Source organism: Tiliqua scincoides, chromosome 3 (assembly GCF_035046505.1).
Source record: "Tiliqua scincoides isolate rTilSci1 chromosome 3, rTilSci1.hap2, whole genome shotgun sequence".
NCBI lineage: Eukaryota > Metazoa > Chordata > Lepidosauria > Squamata > Scincidae > Tiliqua > Tiliqua scincoides.
This window is the reverse complement of record NC_089823.1, coordinates 165,014,029-165,033,096: the sequence shown is the minus strand read 5'-3', so window position 1 is coordinate 165,033,096 and position 19,068 is coordinate 165,014,029. Positions and strand designations below refer to the sequence as shown.

The 19,068-nt window shown below is 41.5% G+C and overlaps 1 protein-coding gene across 1 annotated transcript in view; it reads left to right on the top strand.

Moving 5' to 3' along the window:
- Positions 1-19,068, top strand: part of ADGRA1 (adhesion G protein-coupled receptor A1) — a 391,892-nt gene that overhangs the window by 199,218 nt on the left and 173,606 nt on the right. The window contains exons 9-12 of the mRNA XM_066621619.1: positions 3,306-3,504; positions 4,020-4,169; positions 7,992-8,153; positions 11,580-11,783. Of these exons, the coding sequence (XP_066477716.1) occupies positions 3,306-3,504; positions 4,020-4,169; positions 7,992-8,153; positions 11,580-11,783 (715 nt within the window). The remainder of the gene's footprint in view (positions 1-3,305; positions 3,505-4,019; positions 4,170-7,991; positions 8,154-11,579; positions 11,784-19,068) is intronic.

Here is a 19,068-nt window from a genome sequence, read left to right as displayed (position 1 = left end):
TTAAAATTTGAATAAATTTACACAAGTGAATATATTAGTGGTGGAACTTTTATGAATGAGTGAAGGTCTCACGATAGCTCAAGGCCTATAAAAAGCCTTGTGCAAAGCACAGCCTTTCCTTTGCTGCCACTTCTGCTTCACAGCTGTGAAACAGCAAGCAGCAGAGGGAGCTCTCGGCCCACAGCTCACACGAGAGGTCAAACCGTTGGCCCTTGCTCTGAAAGCAGTCACATCGGACCAGCATGGGTTCACAAGTCTCTGGTGGGGCAGAGGCTCATTGGAGACTGGATTGGGGGTCCAAATAGACTGGACTGGGGGTCCCCGAGAGCCGCAAATGGCCCCCGGGCTGGGGTTGGGGCACCCCTGATTTATTTAAACTATTTTTGTATTGCTTTTCTCCTCTAATCAGGAGGAGCCCAAGGCAACTTACAGTCAATTTAAATAAACAGAAAACCACAAAAAATCCAGCAAAGACACAAAAACAGGATCTCCAAATTTTGGAAAGATATAGTGGTTGCAGAGCGAATGAATGAATCCATAACAGAATTAAGCAAATTTAAGCTAAAATGCAGCCCTAAAAGAATGGGTTTTCAGTTGTCATTGGATTGATGGGGGAGCAGTAACCATGCACATCTTTCCCAGTAGAGTGTTCTACATGAAAAGCACCACTACCGAGAAAGTCATCTCTTTTGTCATCATCGCTGAACATTTGCTGACAGTGGAACATGGAAGTGGGGGGGGGGGAGGATTGTCCTTTATATACCCTGATAACAAGCCAGTTTACCTAAGCCCCTTGAACTGCACCCAGATACAGACTGGCAGCCAGTGTAACTGATGTAATAGTGGAGTAACATGATCATACCTCCTGGAACTTGCAAATATCTGAAGAAATGATTGTCACTGCAGACTGCATCTCTACTCAGCATAGAGGAGTTCAAACTGAGGTGCTGTTTAATGAGTCACTTTTAAAATATATTAGATCAACTTGTACTTACTGCTACATAATGCAGCTTTCACTCCCTTGCCAGTAAATGTCATCCTCTTCTTTATAAATAAAAAATATATAAATGCTCAACTAACGCCAAAGGCATTTTGCCATTTCATTTTCTATAAATCAAAAAGCGTAGGAATTCGCATTTCTGTCCTTATTGATCATCTTTCAGAAAGTCCGCACAAATTTATTTTAGAAACTTACATCAAATGCATGCTGAGTTTATAGATTCCTTTGGCATTTCAAAGTAATGAATTCAGAATTGTAAAGAACGTCTTTGGAACTAAAGTTAACACTAACACCTGAAGCTTCGTTGAAAGGTTTCTCCTCTTGGATGCAGCTTGCATGCCAATAACATATCATGAAAAGGGTGTCTGAGGTTTTGCTATTATAGCAAATATGTTGGAAGCAAGATATCACAACCACAAAAGCAAAACTAAAAAAAGAATGGTTCATTTTAAAGGAAGGAGAAGCATTAAATGTAATGGAAAGGTTGAATCTTTTGAGCTGACAGGCCCAGGCGGTATTTGTAATTGAAAACTTGCTGTAAGGATTTGTAATGCAAGCCTCAGTGAACAAAAGCTATTATGAGGTAGTGATTGTATTTGGGTTTTTTTTTTTTCTCCTCTCGTTATAAGAGATTATTTTATTTTATTGTTTTGAGGTTTTAAAAAATGTGTCCTACTGTTTCCAGGTTTTAAGTACCAATATTATGGCGATATAAGAGTACTTTCTTTGCTGAAGAGTCCAACTGATTTCTTTTGTAAGATAAAGTGTCATCATTTGGAGTGACTTGAAAGCAGAGCAAGTGCTCGCCCCTTAATAAATATACTACAGAATAATAGCTCACTAGAAGTGACATTCAATCCAGAACCAAGACAGCAATGCCCTGTAGTTTCTTATGCAGTTTAATTATTTATAAAATTCTACCCATGATTCATTTTGCATTCAGAGACTTTTCTTCTCGTAATGACTTATTTCAGTGGTTAGCCAGGTGTGGAAAATGAAGACCATTTTTCTTTCTGCTGTAGTTTTGTTTAGAAGTGAAAAGATGTGACTGGCTCAGACTCTGTCAATGTATAATGCAGCAGCCCTTTAAAAAATAATAACTTGGTCAAACGTCTTACTTTAATGCCTGACACAAGTAATTTTAGTCTCAGGGTTTGTTATTACTATACCAGCATGTTGTTACCACCCTTGTAGTGATGGTAGCCAGCTTTGTAGGGCTTTTCTTTTCCTTGCAGACTGGAAATTATGAAAAAAAAAAAGATTGCAAATCTTAGTGGGGCCTAACTATGGCCTAGTTCTCATTGTGATGGTAAATCCTTCACCTAGCTGCACCACCTTAGACTGCAGTTGTGAGAATCACATGATTGAATGTTCCTCCATATGAAAACATTGTCTGCACATAGGAAACTAGATATCAGGGTGGAGGGTTGTAGCCTAGCTTTCTCCCTGGCATGCTAGTTTGTCTATGTGATGTTATTGGGTGCCATTATAACCAGAACAGGACATACCTTTTGCCCCATCTTAACTAACTTTCCAGCGCTGATGCAGCCATGATAATGAGATGGGGCAAGCAGTTACAGAGGTCTCCTCAAGGTATGGGAACACTTGTTCTCTTACCTCAAGGCTACATTGTGGCTGCATCAGCACTGGAAAGTTGGTTAAGATTGGGCTGTAGTGTATTAAAGGAGTATATAAGGTGACCCTCATTATCTGTGGGGGTTCTGTTCCTGAAACCCCCACAGATACTGAAATCCACAGATGTTGGAATCCATGGATTTTGGGGTCCTCAAGCTCTAGTCAGGTTCAGAGGGCTACTGATGGCCCTCCCTGTAGGTTCAGAACCCAGGAATTTTGAAATCTACGGGTACTGAACCTGCAGAAACCAAGGTCCACCTGTATTATTTATTTCATTGAGGCTCAAGATCCCCAATAGTAAGCTAAACATCTATTTAAGATATTCTATCAATTGTATTATTTTTCATTAGTGTTATTTATTGTATTGTATTGTATTGTCCACATAAATTGCCAGTTTCTTTCCATCAGCAATAGGTTTGAGCTTGAAAACTATTGAACCTTTGTAGTGTTCACTAACATGAACCAGGCACGAAGAATCACTATATGGCTTCCAGTCTTAGGCAAGTATCTGATGGAAGTAAATCCCATAAAGTTCAATGATGTTTACTCCTTGATAAGTATGTTTAGGACTGCAAGCTTGCTTATAAATAGATTTATTTATTTAGTATGTGGTATGTTTGTAATTTATTGTAGTATGGTATTTAGAAATTGCTTACTGTTTTGCTTATAGATGGCCCAAAACTCTGGCTGGAATAACTGCTTACCATCCCTGTCTTCAGTATTCACTCAATTCAGTTTCCCTTCTGAATGGAGCAGAAGAATCGAAAGCATGGCGTAAGTGTAACCGCACAGGTCGGTGGGCTGAAGAAAGCTATTCCGAATGTCCTTATTCAAAAGAGGCAACTCAAGTCCTTCATGCCTTTAGTCAGGTAAACTGTGAGAATATTGTTATGCACCCACGGTTCTCTAGATGTTGTGTATCTCTTATCAGCACACTGCACAAAACCAAAGTTACCGTCTCTGTTATCTAAGAAACATAACATTGACAGGATCTAAATGCCCTGGGTATCCAACTTTTGCAAGCATTCTAGGTTTACACAAGAAAATCAAGCTGCTTATGATGCAGATACAAGCATGATGCACGTGACAGCTCTTTTTATCTTTCATATATTTGTTCAGTTCTTAAGCTGCTGAAAAAAAAACCATGAAAACAGCGAAGGTGAAAGTTGCTCAACAAGAACTTGTTGTGCATAGCCTTGTTTGTTGGCTTAGCCAGACTGTAAGCATTTCACCTTGCAGACTTTTGCAGGTTGAGAATGAATTTTACATTAATGACATCATTCATCTGCAGTGCAGAATTTATTATAGTTTAAAAGATCAAGTATGGTTAAACCTTTAGCTGCAATTGATATGCAATAGTTCTTTTGTGTTTTTTTTTCTTCAGATGCATCTTAATGCCACCAATGTACTTGAGTTTTCCCATCAGCTTGCAACCTATACAAGAGATGCTGTCAGCTTTGCAAATGAGATGGATGTTATCTATGTGGCTTACATGATGGAGAAGCTAATCATATTCATGGATGAGATCAAAGATGTAAGAACGGTCTGGCTAATGGACAAGCTATCTTTTAATGTTGAAAACACAAGCATGCACATCTGGGATGCAATCTTGTTTTTAATTTATAGAGATATAAACTTCAATGCCATTTTCAGAAATGTGTATTATAGAGAATTAAAAATTCAATAGTCAATTTATGCCTTAAGACAGAGTGTGACTTTTCAACCAGACATCTGAGTAGAGAGATTAATGATTTTCATTGAATTATGTACTGATGTGTATAATGAAAGGCAGGCCTGGCCCAGCCTCTTTTACCTTTAACTCTTGGCACACTTTGCTTGCCACAATGAGCTTCTCCAAGGTTTCCCTGTTCTCCCCACCACACTAGTGGCAGTAGCAGCGAAAGGTGCCTTATCAAATCTGTGGCACAGTGGTCATTCTGTCCACTCCAGCAGCAATAGCCACCGCTTTGTGTGGATTAAAAAAATATATAGTGGAAACCAAATCAGTGGTAAAATAACTTTAAAGACCCACTTCTAAGTTCCCTGCTCCTCAGTTGCCACCCCAGAATGCATTGGTATAGACATTATACCGCATTTAGCCACTAGATGGGATGAATGATGGAATGTAGTGAAATGAAATTATAATTACAGATGTGTGCCCCTTAACAATCTTCCGGCCAGCAACAGATCACATATGCAATCACTGGCATTGCTAAGGGGGTGCGGGGGGTGCAGACCGCACCAGGTGACGTGCTGGGAGTGACGCGCCCTGGGGGAGGATGTGCTAACATTGCAGGTTTAGGAGCTACTGCATCATGCCATACACCGTTGGATGCGGAATAGCCAGCGGAGTGCAGTGCAAGAAACAGAATTGAAATCACTGCTTTTGTTCAAAAGTTATGGTCAAAAAACCAGAAGGAAAAAATGCATGGGGCCCTATGGAAAGTGAAAGTGAGCCGTATCGCGCGTTTACATGCGATTAGGCATACTTGCCATAGTCCGTTGGAAAGGGCGGGCTGAGAGGAATCCAACGACACCACAATGGTCCTGATCTAATTAATGCAGCCCCCCAAAACACCCGAGAAGCTCTCCCCTCAGAGCTGCGGGTCTGAGCTCAAAACGAAGCCACCTGGCCACATTTACTCGTGAGTAGGCAGACTTGCCTTAGTGGAGGCAGGCTGAGAGGCTCCAAGTACATCAGAATGGTCCTCATCCAATGAGTGCAGCCCCCAAAAACACCGGAGAAGGAGGTTCCTCCCTCCCAGCTGCCTCCCTCCCAGTCTATGGAGCCCTGTGGAAAGCAAAGCAGTCTCACAGTCACATTTACTCGTGAGTAGGCAGACATGCCTTGGCTGGTGGTCAGGCCAGGCAAAGGGGAATGTGAGGACACCGGAGGGGTCCTGATCCCATGGAGCCGCTCCAGAAGGCAGCCTCCCCCCCTTAAAACGAACCAAAAAGAGGCTTGAATGGTAAGGGTAAAGTTTTCTATTTTGCACTTGTGAAGCCAACTGGGTCTTTATTCTGATGTGCCTGAAATAGAAGAACTTTAAACTGGGCACTGGGAGGGCTGAAGAGCTCACTGATGCTTTTTGGGGGGTTGTTATTGCAGGCAGACTACAGAGTAAGCTCCATTGACTACTGTGGAACTTACTTCAGAGTAGACATGCATGGGATTGGGCTCACAGGCTGCAATCCTACCCACACTTTCCTGAGAGTAAGCCTCATTGACCATAATAGGACTTACCTCAAAGTAGATTCACTTGGTGGAACAGGACTGGAATCTCATTTAATTATTTTATTTTAATTTAATTATTTATAATTATTTATTTTAATTTGCTTGATGATGTCACTTCTGGCCATGACATCAGCTCCAATGGGTCCTGGACTGATTGTCATTCTAAAAATTGGGTCCCAGTGCTACAAGTTTGAGAACTGCTGCAATAAGGTGTTAGTAAGTTGACACGGATGTGTGTGTGTGTGTGTGTGTGTGTGTGTGTGTGTGTGTGTGTGTAAGACTCTACAAGTTTTCAAAATCACTAAAATCAGAATTTGGAGGAATAAGACCATCATGTTATATATCAATCAATGCGTAATTTCATGCAGAATGCAATGAAACAAACCACATTGAAACATCTGTGTTATAACAAAAGGTACAGCCAAAAAACCGGTGGGGGTGGTGCAATGGTACATCACCACGCCCACCTGGGGCGTTGCCCCACCCACTACATGGGGTGACGCGAATCCTAGTGACGCCACTGTATGCAATGGCCACCATTGGTCAGGAAGTCGCACCCTGCAAGCCTGTGAAACTTATGGGAGCTCTGCTGCTCTTGCCTCTGGAGGCTTTTCTGGGCCTCCCAGAGGCTCAGAATGCCCCAAGCACATGAGAGACACAATTTCCCAGAGGAAACTTTTCTTTCAATGATATCCAGCATGCTAATACATAAATGGTTCAATTCAATGGCATCCTACCAAACTGAGGTTGTAGAGCAGAACTGAGCCCCCAAACCATGGGCAGAGCTTGCAAACACACATGCCAACCATTGGTAAGCTCAGAAGCTGGTATGAATTGACCCAGTGTGCCAGGCACTATGATAACCAGTGCTTTTTTTGTAAAAAAATAGGTGTAGGAACTCACAACATTTTATTTATTTATTTATTTATTTATTTATTTATTTATTTATTTTTAAACCATTTTTTATACATGCACACGCACACGCGCGCGCACACACACACACACACACCCACGTCCATCCCGTGTGAGCTCCCTGATAGCAAAAGCACTCCTGCCACAGCTGGAGTGAAACACCCCATTTTTTTAGATGGGGAGGTGCTCCATTGGGCTATAGGAAACTCTCTCCATTGGGCTATAGGAAAGCCTGTACAGTAGTTAAAGTGTTCAGAACAAATATATAAGGTCTTGAGCCCAGCTGGTGGCCATCAGTGCCTCAAGTGATAGTTCCAAACACTTTGAGCCAAAGAGCTCTGGTGGCTCAGTGGTTAAACTGTAGATCTGTGAAGCCAGAGGCTTGGGGTTCAAATCCCACTGAGGAATAATTTTTTTTTTTTTAAGGTGGGAAGGTGCTCCATGGCTGCAAAATATAAAGGTTGGTTTCTAGTTGCCAAAAGGGGGACCAGTTGAGGCTGCAAAACTCCTCAAAGTTCAGTCCCAGGCAGGCTCTTTTTTGAACTTTTTTTTTTTTTAAGTCCCAGGTAGGACTGAACCCACAGCCTCCAGCAGGGGGCTCACTCCAGGAGCTTAACTGTGGGTTAAGTCCTAACTGGAACTTAAAAAAAAAAAAAGGTCAAAAAAGAGCCTGCCTGGGACTGAACTTTGAGGAGTTTTGAAGCCTATGATAATAAGCATCTCTTCTATAAAACACGTCCTGTTTCATTTCCAGATTTGTGGCCACCATCACTGGGGAAGTGGATGCTTGTGGGTGTCCCAAGGCTTCTTATGAGAAAATCACAATAGAACTTAAGCATAAGTTGAATGCTTAAAATGAGTTTCTTTCAATGTAACTTTGTATTTGTGTCAGGGTTTCTCTAGATTGGAGCCATACTCATGGGAAAAAAAATGAGAAAGAAATCCGCAACACTTTATATCTAATCTCTGAAATATACTTACTTGGGCTTGTATAACTCTGAAATAGTTTTGGCTTTATAATCACTAACTTGGGAAGAGTTATATCCATAAGAAATCAATTTATTATGGCTAGAATATCTGAACATGAGCTGATGCGTAAGAATTTGAAATTCTCAATAGATCAGTTAAATACAACTGCTTTCAGTTGGGCTCTGTTGTTATTGTTGAACACTAGTCAAATACTTTGCAGTGTCTTTTTTCCCTCTGCAGCTTGCAGATGCTGTCATTGAGATTGCCAGCAATATAATGCTGGTAAATGATCATGCATTGTGGATGGCACAAAAGGAGCATAAAGCTTGTACTAGGATCGTACAGTGCGTGGAGCACATTGCAAACCAAACACTGACCAGTAACACGCAGGTCATATCAAAGGTATTTCCTGAGATTTATTTGTGGCTTTCCAACTTGGGAAATGTTGGGGCAGGAGGGAGGAGGCAAGAGTGCTTGAAAAACATGGTTTTTATTACATTGAGCCTTTAACAGTGTTGTTTTATGCCCCTTCTGAGTTTATTGCACATTGTGCTTGTAGTATAGGTACTACATGAGTCTGGGTATTGGGACTTAGAGAGGACATGGCAACATTCAAGGAGTCCTCTGATGCTTAATGGTTTGTGAAGTACTTGCGTGTTAAAAACAACAATGCTCTACTGGAAATCTGGAATGGAGAATGGAATTAGAGAATTGACACCTTTAAGCACATTTTTTTTTTCTGAATAGTGTCAGATGGGCCCTGAAATTGTGTGGAACTGTGGTGGAGGTGGATGGGTTTAGGTCTTTGCTCCAACTGAATTTTACACCCCAATTACTCATTCATGCACACATACACATACCCTCCATGTGCACTCTTTGTATTAAAAAAAAAAATAAAAAAATCTTCCATTGACTTTTCATGGAAGGTTTTATTTAGTAAAAGCTGAACCTGGGAAGGGGGATACAATCAGGGTAGGAACCATGGTAGGACAAAGAGCTAATACCCCCTACTCCTGCCATGGTTTTTCTCCATTGCCATTCTTTGAATGATGCCTGTAATTCAGAGCAGAATGAGAGACGAAAGAACAAACCTTGAGGCTTTAATATCCTGCTTGGACAGTCTTTGATGATCCCTCAGTTTTGTTCTTTCAAGCAATCTCTGCTTGCTCCATGGATTGACTCTTTAGAATTACAGGCAATTCCTCAGGTAGTGGCACTATTTGTTGTCCCATTCACAGGAAAAAAGAACCTTTTTCTTTTTTCTTCACATCTGGCAGCTAGTGTACCTGATGTTGTCTCAGACCATTCCAAGCATCTGTAGTTACTCTACAGTGAGTCTTCAGCCCCTTTGTAACTCCCAATCTGAAACACAGGGGACATCCACTAAAGTTGAGTGTTGGGACATTTAGGACAGACAGAAGAAAATATTTCTTTACTCAGCATGTAATTAGACTGTGGAACTCTTTGCCACAGGAAGTAATGATGGCATCATGCCTAAATGCCTTTAAGAGGGGATAGGACAAATTTCTGGAGGAAAAGTTCATTATGGGTTACAAGTCATAGTAGGTATGTGCAAGCTCTTGATTTCAGAGGCAGGCTGGAGGCAGGATGTAGGGGAGGGCACAAGGACGCAGATTGTGTCTGTTGTCTTGTGTGCTCCCTGAAGCATTTGGTAGGCCACTGTGAGATACAGGAAGCTGAACTAGATGGGCCTTTGGCCTGATTCAGTGGGGCTCTTCTTATTTTCTTATGCCAGAAGTCCCTTAGTTCTTGGCTCCTCAGTTGCAAGACTATTATTTGGAAAAGTTCCCCAACTGGAAACCACTGGTAGAAGCTGGCTTCTCTTATACTTTGTCTTTTGAATTGCTGCCTAGTTGTTTGAAAATGTTTCATTTTTGTGCTGCAATATGCACACAACCATCACTATTGGCTGTGTATAGAAGGCAAATAGATGCCTTATGGTATTCTGAAATAACTGCTAGTGCATGGTTTCCCAAAAAGGGGGGCATGACCCACTGGTGGGTCTGCAGCCCATGTGGTGTGGGTTGCAAGGTGGGCCGTCCTATCTACCCCTGCAAGTGTTTGACTCTAAATGGGAGCCATAATGGAAGGGGGAATGCCAGCCCAGGGACAATGCTGGCTGGAGTGACTTGTCAGGTGCCTCCAAAGGTCTCTTCCAGGTCACACCAGGCTTGCAACCCACTGTATTGGCCTTCATAGTCCTCAGAATGGCCCAGAGAAGCATCCTAAAGTTATCCGGAGATAACTTCCAGTTTGAGTGGAAGTAGTTGCGGGACACTTCTGCAGGCCAATGGAAGCCAAGAGAATCGGTCAATAGCCTGGCACAACTTGGAAGAGGCCTCTAGAGGCACTCAGTAAGTCATTTTGGCCAGCAGTGTTGCGATCCACTGCAGAGGATGAGGTGGATCACAGCACTGGAAAGATTGGAAACTGCTGGCTTGGGGCCCAGTCCTATCCAATATTCCAGTGTCAGTGCAGCCGTGTCAATGAGGTGAGCACTGCATCCTGTGGTGGGAAGGCAGTCACAGAGGCCTCCTTAAGATATGGGAATATTTGCTCCCTTACCTCAGGACTGTGTTGCAGCTGCACCGGTGCTGGAAAGTTGGATAGGATTGGGCCCTTAGTGCTTTGATCTCAGGGTCTGATTTGAGCCAGTGGTCTTGCTGGAGCAAAACAAGGCTGGGTCTCGCCAGTGATTGCATGGGAACTCTGTGTACCCCATCTTGAGTTCCAGAATGGAAGAAAGCCAGGATATAAACATTTTAGGAAAATATAATAGCTGCCATTTATACACTGATTGAATGTATGTAGGCAATCTTTTGACATCCTGTGCACAGTGTTTTTTTGTGGCACCTGCAATGTGTGTGCTCTTCTTACATACAGTTCTAGTTTGTTTTAAATGCCGACTGCCACAGGTCATTTTTCTTGTTGTTGCTTGGGGTGAATGTGGAACTTTCTTTAGAATGAGTTTTGTGTATTCAGGCTGTAGATCTCTGTCCTTGCCTTACTTGGCCATTCTTTATCTCCCTTTTTTTCCTCCTTTACTTTCCTTTAGGCAAATTAGTGTACAGTCAAGTGCAACTTGTAAATAAAATGATTAGACCTCCCACTGTAGCCTTATGCTATACCAAGCAACTGCTGTTTGTTTTGGAAGCTAGCCAATAAGCAATTAGCAAACGAAACCATTGAGATTATAGTATGTCCTCTTGAAGATGTAAATGCTAAGAAATTGAAAACTGAAAACCTTTTGACCGTTGCTGTCACTATGCTGCACTTTCTCCATCATTGTTAATCATCACTTCATATAATGAAATGTTAAGGGACGTGTGCCTGCTTAGAGGGAAATCTCTTAGATTATACCCTAGGGAAACTTGAAATATTTTTTCCCTGATCCCATTTCTGTTGTATAGAGTTGGGAAAAAAATTAAATTTCTCTTGCTACAGCACTGTGATTTCGTCTTTGGGGATGAAGTTTGCCAGCCTGAATCCCTGCACAATTCCCATTCATTTCAAAGGCTCCTGGAGCTAACTGCTGGAGTTCTGTTAAAACTGAAAGACCTTGAGCAGTTATTCCACTTATGCTATGCTTGCCCTTTATGAAACATGAGTGTAAGATTAAATCCTCATAGGGTTTGTTATTTTTAATTCAAGATAGAGTTGCAAGCAAGTTTGCTGTCCTACAAATTATAAACGTATAGCTGTATTTTAATGCTGTTTATGAACCATGTACAAAATATGCAAATACAGTGTGGATTTCCTTTAAAAATATGTAAACAGTGTACCAGCTTCTCAAATTTGCCTTGACAGGTTTCTCTTAATATTGCTCTGGAGGCCTTTATGATCAAACCATCTAGCTTCATGGAAATGACTTGCACTGCCTTCCAGAAATCATCTGCAGATTCAGACAGGTCACTGACCCGTGACACCAGGAACAAGAACCCAGATCAACATTTGAATTTTAAGTGCAACACTGGCAGTCATAGTGATTCTACGATGAACTTTTCTACTATGGTAAGTGGTATAATAACTAAATATATGTATAAAAATGGTTCAGACTTTGAACTCAGAGCAGCATTTGGAGCAGTTACTATAGTAATAAGGATAAACGATCTGAGCTAGTTATTTGTTCTGATTTTTGCATGTTGAATAATGAAGAAATAATAATTTTCTTACATTTTGCCATTTTGAAGTCAACTGGACTGGTATGAACCATGTTCTCTGGGTAAAAAGGGTAGGGCTGCCATCCTAATCACACTTTCCTTAGAGTAAGCCCCATTGAACAAAATAGGACTTACTTCTGAGTATAGACCTGGTTAGGATTGTGCCCTAGGTTGTCTTGATTCTAGCTAAATGTGAATTGAAGTCTATTTACATCAATTGAATAAAATTCACCTGAATTTCAAGCACTCTGATTTGTTCAGAATACCTACTTAACTGTAACATTGCCAAGGGGGTGGGGGAGTGAGTGTACATGCACGCACGTGCTTCAGGTGGGGGAAAATACTTTTGATTAAATTGGAGTATGTATTATATTAAAAGCTTTCAGATATTGAGAGTGGGTGCTGCTTTGGAGGGGATTTGTTGTAGTTTAGTTGATGATTAGGAATGATTATTGTTAATTTTTTCTTTGTTTTATTGATCAGCAGTGTGTGTCTGTGTGAGACACCTTGCAAGTTTCCAAGGGAGGGTATGAATATGGCTAAATGTTGTAAGCTCACATACACATTATATATGGTCAATAAGCAATCTCAATGAAAATATTAGAAAATACATCAGGAAAAGTTACGCACATTTGTTTTTGGAAATATTTTAAGGACCATTAGCAATGTTGTCACTTTAAACATTTTTTAAAATCCACGATTCTCTTTATTTATATGAGGCCTGAACTAATCTAAGAAAACAAACAGAAGTAGGGTGCTTGGTGAAATGCATTATTTATATCACATAATGAAGCAGAACAATTAAATTCCTATCCAGCACAAAATAGAATTTGGTATTTGGTTGAGCATGTTATTAAATTTGAAGTGTTCCAAGCTGAAGTTCTTGTTATCCTTAAACTGAATCTCATTTTAATAGGCTTAGTTTTTGAAGTACTCTGTGCATTACAGAATGGTGTTTCTCAAGAAATGTTGCAAAGCTGCTCTAGGAACTCTTTGAAAGATTTAGATGTTTTTCTCCCTCCTGACCCCCTTCTCTTTTCACACGTTTGAATCTCTGGGAGAAATAAGAAATAGATTGTTGGAGGAGATTACTTTTTAAAGTGTTTCTGAAAAGCAGCATCCTTGCAACAAAGAATGTACAAGATTAAAACAAATCTCATACTGTGCAAAAGCTTGCTCTTTTCAAAACTACCAAAAAGGGGCTTCACCTTTTTGTGGGATGGAGCCAGAAGAAAGGTCCTGTTGCTAATATTGCTTCCCCATTGATAATCTAAATGAGGTTGTAAATCAAGATTGTTGTCAAAATAATTTGGGCAGATGTTAGTGGATTACAAAATGAAGTAAGGTTTTGAAGCGTTAGGTAATTGCTTTTGGAACTCTGCTTTAAGGGTCTGCACTGAAATAAGTGGGAATAGTAGATGAGCTTCGTAGGAGTTTAGTAAAGAGGCGCTACTTATCTCTCCATAAAATATGCAGCTTATGAGGGCATGGCGAATGCATTCTAAGGGACTCTCAATTCACAGTGGTTGCTTGGCCCAACAGTGTACATGCTAGAACTCCCATTTTCTTTTATGTGTAGGGTTATGTGGCAAGCAAATCATTCCTGAATGTATTTCTTGAGAGTGTGAACTTCATTACTTAAAGAGATTATCACCTGAAAGCCAATTCTCCAAGAACTGTAGTGATTTTGGGTCAGAAGGTGCTTGAGTGCAGAATAGACATACCTTAGGGCCAATATCAGGGGTCAGCATTCTTGAATGGCTGTTGAGGCTCCAGCATTTCTGGAGGGTGTATTTCCAACAAGAATTCCTTGCTGTACAATCTTCTGTGGTCACTGCACACTCTGTCCCAGAGAAATGGTGGGGGTCATTGATGCTGAACAACAGGGCACAGTCCAAAGCTAGAATCAAGATCTGAGGAGAAGGCAGAACAAAAGGCACAGGCCGAATCTGGAGACAGGAACAGGATGCTGAAATTAGAACAGTAAGGGCACAATCCTAACCCACTTTCCAGCACAACATAAGGGCAATGCAGCTCCAAAGTAAGGTAACAAACATTCCCTTACTTTCAGGAGGTCTCTGTGAATGCCACCCAACTGCAGGATGCAGCACACGTCCCACTGGCACAGCTATGCCAGCACTGGAAAGTTGGTTAGGATGTGGGCCTAACTGACTCAAAGAGAATCTGTTGCATCAGGTCTGGGAAACACTTCCAGATTCTTGTAATATTCTAGCCTTTCCTGAATCTTCAAGCTGGCTCCAGATCCAGGCCATGTCTTTGTCCATGTCTCTTCCTTATGACTAAAACTAGGAAAGGAAAATGCAGGATATGAAATGGGCAGTTCAGTGCCAGTTCTGGACTGCTACTCCTCTTGGTATCTTGGGGGTGGCAATGGGGGTTTGAAACTTGGGCAGCATTTCAAACAGGATCTCACATTCATTCCTTCATATTCTCCTCCCCCAATGAAGGCAATCGAGGAGCCTTTACAACACTGAAACAAAATGAATACAGGTTGAGCCTCATTATTCCAAGGGTTCTGTTCCAAGCACTCACATGGATGGCAAAAAACTCATGATAGCAAATCAATTTAAAAAACAAAGTTTCTTTGCTCTGGTGATTTAAAGACATCCTTGCTGACCTTTGTGATGTAAGATAAGAGTCATTAAGAAGACAATCCATCAATCAGTCATCGTCCAAGCATTTGTCCCTCCTTTCACCAATGCAAAGTGATCGCCTTTCTTTCAAGTGCTCGGGGGAAGGGAAGGGTCTGCTGGAGAGAGAAGGATTGATGGATTGTCAGCCAGCCGCCCCCCCCCTCTCATATTAAGGTTAAAGGACTGTTCAGTTTTTTAAACTGATTTTAAAGGGGTGCATTTTTCCCCTTCTCCAGGAATCAGCACATTCCTTCTCATTTGCCGGGGCCATTCATGTTGAGTCAAATCTGTGTATAAAAAATCCGTGTATAAATAGTCTGGATGTGTACAACAATAAGTTAGTAGTAAAGTCCCATGGTGGCATGGGACTCCTGTGTGTTATTTATCCCCCCCCCCCGGTCTTTTGTCACCTGCTCTCCTTCCTTTAAATGCTTGCTTTGTTCTCCTACTCTCCATGACCTATCCCACTGAGTTAGAAAGTTTATGTTTATTCCAGTGGTGTTTGCCCAATCTTCATCACCATTTAGAGAGGGCAGGTGGATGAGCAGGAGGTATCAGCTGCTGTTCCTCTTCCTCCTCTCCTCTACTTTCTCATTTGCATATCTGCTTAGATTGATGGACAAGGAAGGGCCCGATCCTATCCAACTTTCCAGCACTAGTGCAGCCCCAGGATAAGGGGACAAATGATCCCACACCTTTAGGAGGTCTCTGTGACTGCTTCCCCACCACAGGATGCAGTGCACACCCCATTGGCATGGCTGCACCAGCACTGGAAAACTGGATAGGATTTGGCCCTAAATTGTGAAGGGAGGGCTGGTGTGGAGCAGAGCAACATCTTGCCCTGAATCCCTAAAATGTGGAGCCTGTATTCCATGAGGTGCTGATGTTGGATGAGAACATTAACATATTTCAGAAGGTCTTTATGCCCCCCCTGGGGTCTTTATCAGTGTCTATGCTGCTGTAGGAGTGGGGAGAGAAGCTAGATGATGACCAGTGCTATATTGTATCCTCCTCCATTTTTCTTGCCTCCCAACTACTGAGCCTTTCAAGTGAGATGCATCCAGAAGATTGTGCTCTCCGATTTCTAAGCCTGCAGTTCTATACACCTGGGAGAAAGCCCCATTGAACATAATCAGATTTACTTCTGAGTAAATAAGTACAGGGTTACTTGTACGTTCTGCTGTGTTCCTCATAAGTGGAGGAACACATTGTTCATATTTTTTCAGGTACAGAAAATCAACATTTTCTGCAAATGTATTTGTCTGCCAAACACTGATGTCTATTTCTTTTGTTATGACAAAGTATTTCTTCTTAAAAATGAAAAACAAGTGATTAGATTCCCTTTCCCCTCGGGAACATGCCAGGCATCTAGGATTTATCTCAAGCTACGGCAGAACATTTTGTTTGGAAACCTAGTATAAAATCTTGGCAGTACATTACTGTATAAAGAGCTTTAGTGAAGCATAATCTTTTCTTATATATTTTTGCCATGTTTACAGAAAATGTCCAAATCAAATTTCTGGCCAAACTTAGATTTTCATGTCTCATTACAGTGAACAAAATATTTTTTAACTGCAGGTGCAATTTGGAGAAAACTCTTAAAAACCCGATTGTTTTCATAATTATAGCCAAATGTAAGGTTTTGTTTGGAATGTGCCACTAAACTAGAATCCAAGTTGTCTTGCTGTTACAGAGGCTTGTCTTAAAGGAAAACAGTCATGTTTGCATAATTTTATATTTCATTGATATTCTAACGGTTCTCACTTGAAAATGAAACCATTTCCTGTATCAGTTTGTCCTCCAACCATCACATTTGAAGAATTAGTTTTTGCTGAAGTTTTGGCTTAGAAGAATCTCATTATTTCCTTTGCAGAAAAAAGAACCAATGAAAACTAAAAGATGTAAAGCAGAACAATAAAAGTCACAAATAGCAACAAGTTAAATGTTTGTGGGCCCAATTCTATCCAACTTTCCAGCACTGGGGCAGCTGCAATGCAGCCCCGTGGTAAGGTAAAAAAATGTTCCCATACCTTGAGGAGGCCTCCAAGACTACCTGCCCAACACAGGAAGCAGTCATAACCCACAGGCACAGCAGCACGGGCACTGGAAAATAGGATAAGGTTGGGCCCTGCTTCAGCTACCCCTTGTTTGAGGATGGGTAATAAAGTCTGTCATGCCAACTGTATCACTTTTCTCTGTCTCCATGTTAGGGCTGAATGACTTAAAAGAATACATTATGTAACCACAATACATAATTTTCCATTTTAAGGTGGAAGTGGTTCTGACATTCATAAGTGCTTAAAACCAGAATGGTTATATATACAGCTTTTCTAGGAATCATTCACTGAGTAGGATTTTATATTCCAATATAATTTACTTTGTACCATTGTTTCAGGAAAAAAATTCAGTAAGTAATGCGTCCTAGTCAGCTTTTGCATACGTATGTGCTGCTGACAATTCCTTTTTGGGGGAGAGGGGATGTAGCAGTCCGATACCTCAAGGTGGAGTAGATAACTCTCATTATTGACCTGTAAACATTTTGCTTTAAATGTGCATGTCAGTATTTGGACTTCTCCTGCACATACATGGGTTCCTTCCGCAGGTGGTTCCTTATGATACAATCCATTCTTTATACAGCTGTAAAGTACTATCGATAAAATATTTTTAAAAAATATTTGGAACCCAATCCTAACTCCCCCAGCACGCAGCTATACCAATAGAGTGCATGCTGCATCCTGTGCAGTCATGAAGGCCTCCTCAAGGTAAGGAAACGTTTGTTCCTTTACCTTAGGATAAGCCGCCACTTCCCCAGTGGGTCTCCTCAGTTCTAGTGCAGCTATGATGTGCTCCCACTTGTAATGGGCCACAGGCACTGCTACCGGTTGCAGTGTCGGGTCCAAAATGGCCATTGGCAGCACAGACAGTGCACCACCATGTGGCGATTTATGACCATAGAACTCTGTTTGGCTGTTCATGTGTCAGGATTGGGCTGTCGGGTAAATGAAACAAGGGTGATGTACATGTTCAGCTCACAACATTATGGTAGATCTTTTGTCTTCTTTCTTACCAAGTTAGGAAAAAAAGAATACATCCACAATAAGAAGGGCAGGGTCTTTACAGCAGCATGGTATTTTAGCCCAACCAAAATGGTCAGTTTGATTAAGTGAGACTGCTTTTAGATTGTTGCTTTCATATATTGATATTATGCATGTAACAGTGCGATCCGAAGCATGTTTACTCAGAAGCAAGTCTCACTAAATTCAGCAGGACTTATGGGCCAATTCTATGGGCCTATTATGCTGCCAAAACAAGTGTTCTGGCTATGATATTCACTTTCCAGCAGTTGCAGGCATGATATAACAGAGCATGTGGGCTGGTTCTGCCAGAAGCAGCAAGCTGCTGGCTCGGTGTGGCAATGGCACTGGACACCTGCCATCCCACGTACGACCATGCAGAAGACGTAGCGGAAATGAAACGGTACAGGGGGTGGGCAGAATGTGGAGGCAATTGGGTGGGAAGGAGGATGGATTAGGCCCTAAGATGGGGTTATTTCAGTAGCTTGCGTCAGCTGAATCCCCATTCTTGGGCCCTATCCACCTTCACAGATCCACTTGGACTTGCACCAGTTCTATAGCTGTTGGTGCCGTTGCATTGCTGTGCAAGGAGTTAGGTAGAATTTGGCTGCCTGTCCCATGCGACTGTGTTTAGGATTTCAGCCTAACTTGTTTGATTCTGTGTTTACTCATGTTTAGATTGTGAGCCCTTTCAGGATAGTTAACCATTAATCTGTTTGATTTTCTCTGTAAGCCACTTTGTGAGCATTTCTTTACTTACCTCGGGGCTGCATTGCGACTGCATCAGTGCTGGACAGGTGGATAAGTTTGGGCTTTAAGTCTCTATATACTCTGCATGCTCAGAAAAGCCCTCCTATCCACCCTGAGCCTCTTACCTGTGCTTATCGCATCACAACTGGCCTCCCAACCTGGAAGTAACTGGCAATGGCTTCTACTCCTTCCACTGTGAGCCACTTCCACTGGCTTCATTGCCAGTTATGTCAGGTGGTATTTCCAATAGGTGGACAATGCAAAGTGGTATGGCACAAATGTTGAGAAATGCTGTTTTATAGTATTACTTTTTGGTATGCTCATTTGTTTAACGTTACAGGAGTTGATTGGCTTTTTAAGAGTTCAAAATCAAGAGCAATGCCAATTTTGTGTAAAGAAATGGAAAGGTCACAGGTGAGTCATGCACCTTTTTTGGTCCCAACAGTGCCTCAAGCATTCAACTAGGTAAATTTTAAGATTTCAGAATGCTATATTTATACAAAGGGCTTTGCTTTGTGTCTCCTTAGTAAGTGCTATGTTGAAAGTTATAAAACTGGTTCAACTTGAAACCTCCCATGACGAAGACATCTCCCGTAATACAGCCTGACAAAGCAGAAGGGCATTCTTACCATTAAAAAACATTAATAGTAATAGAACT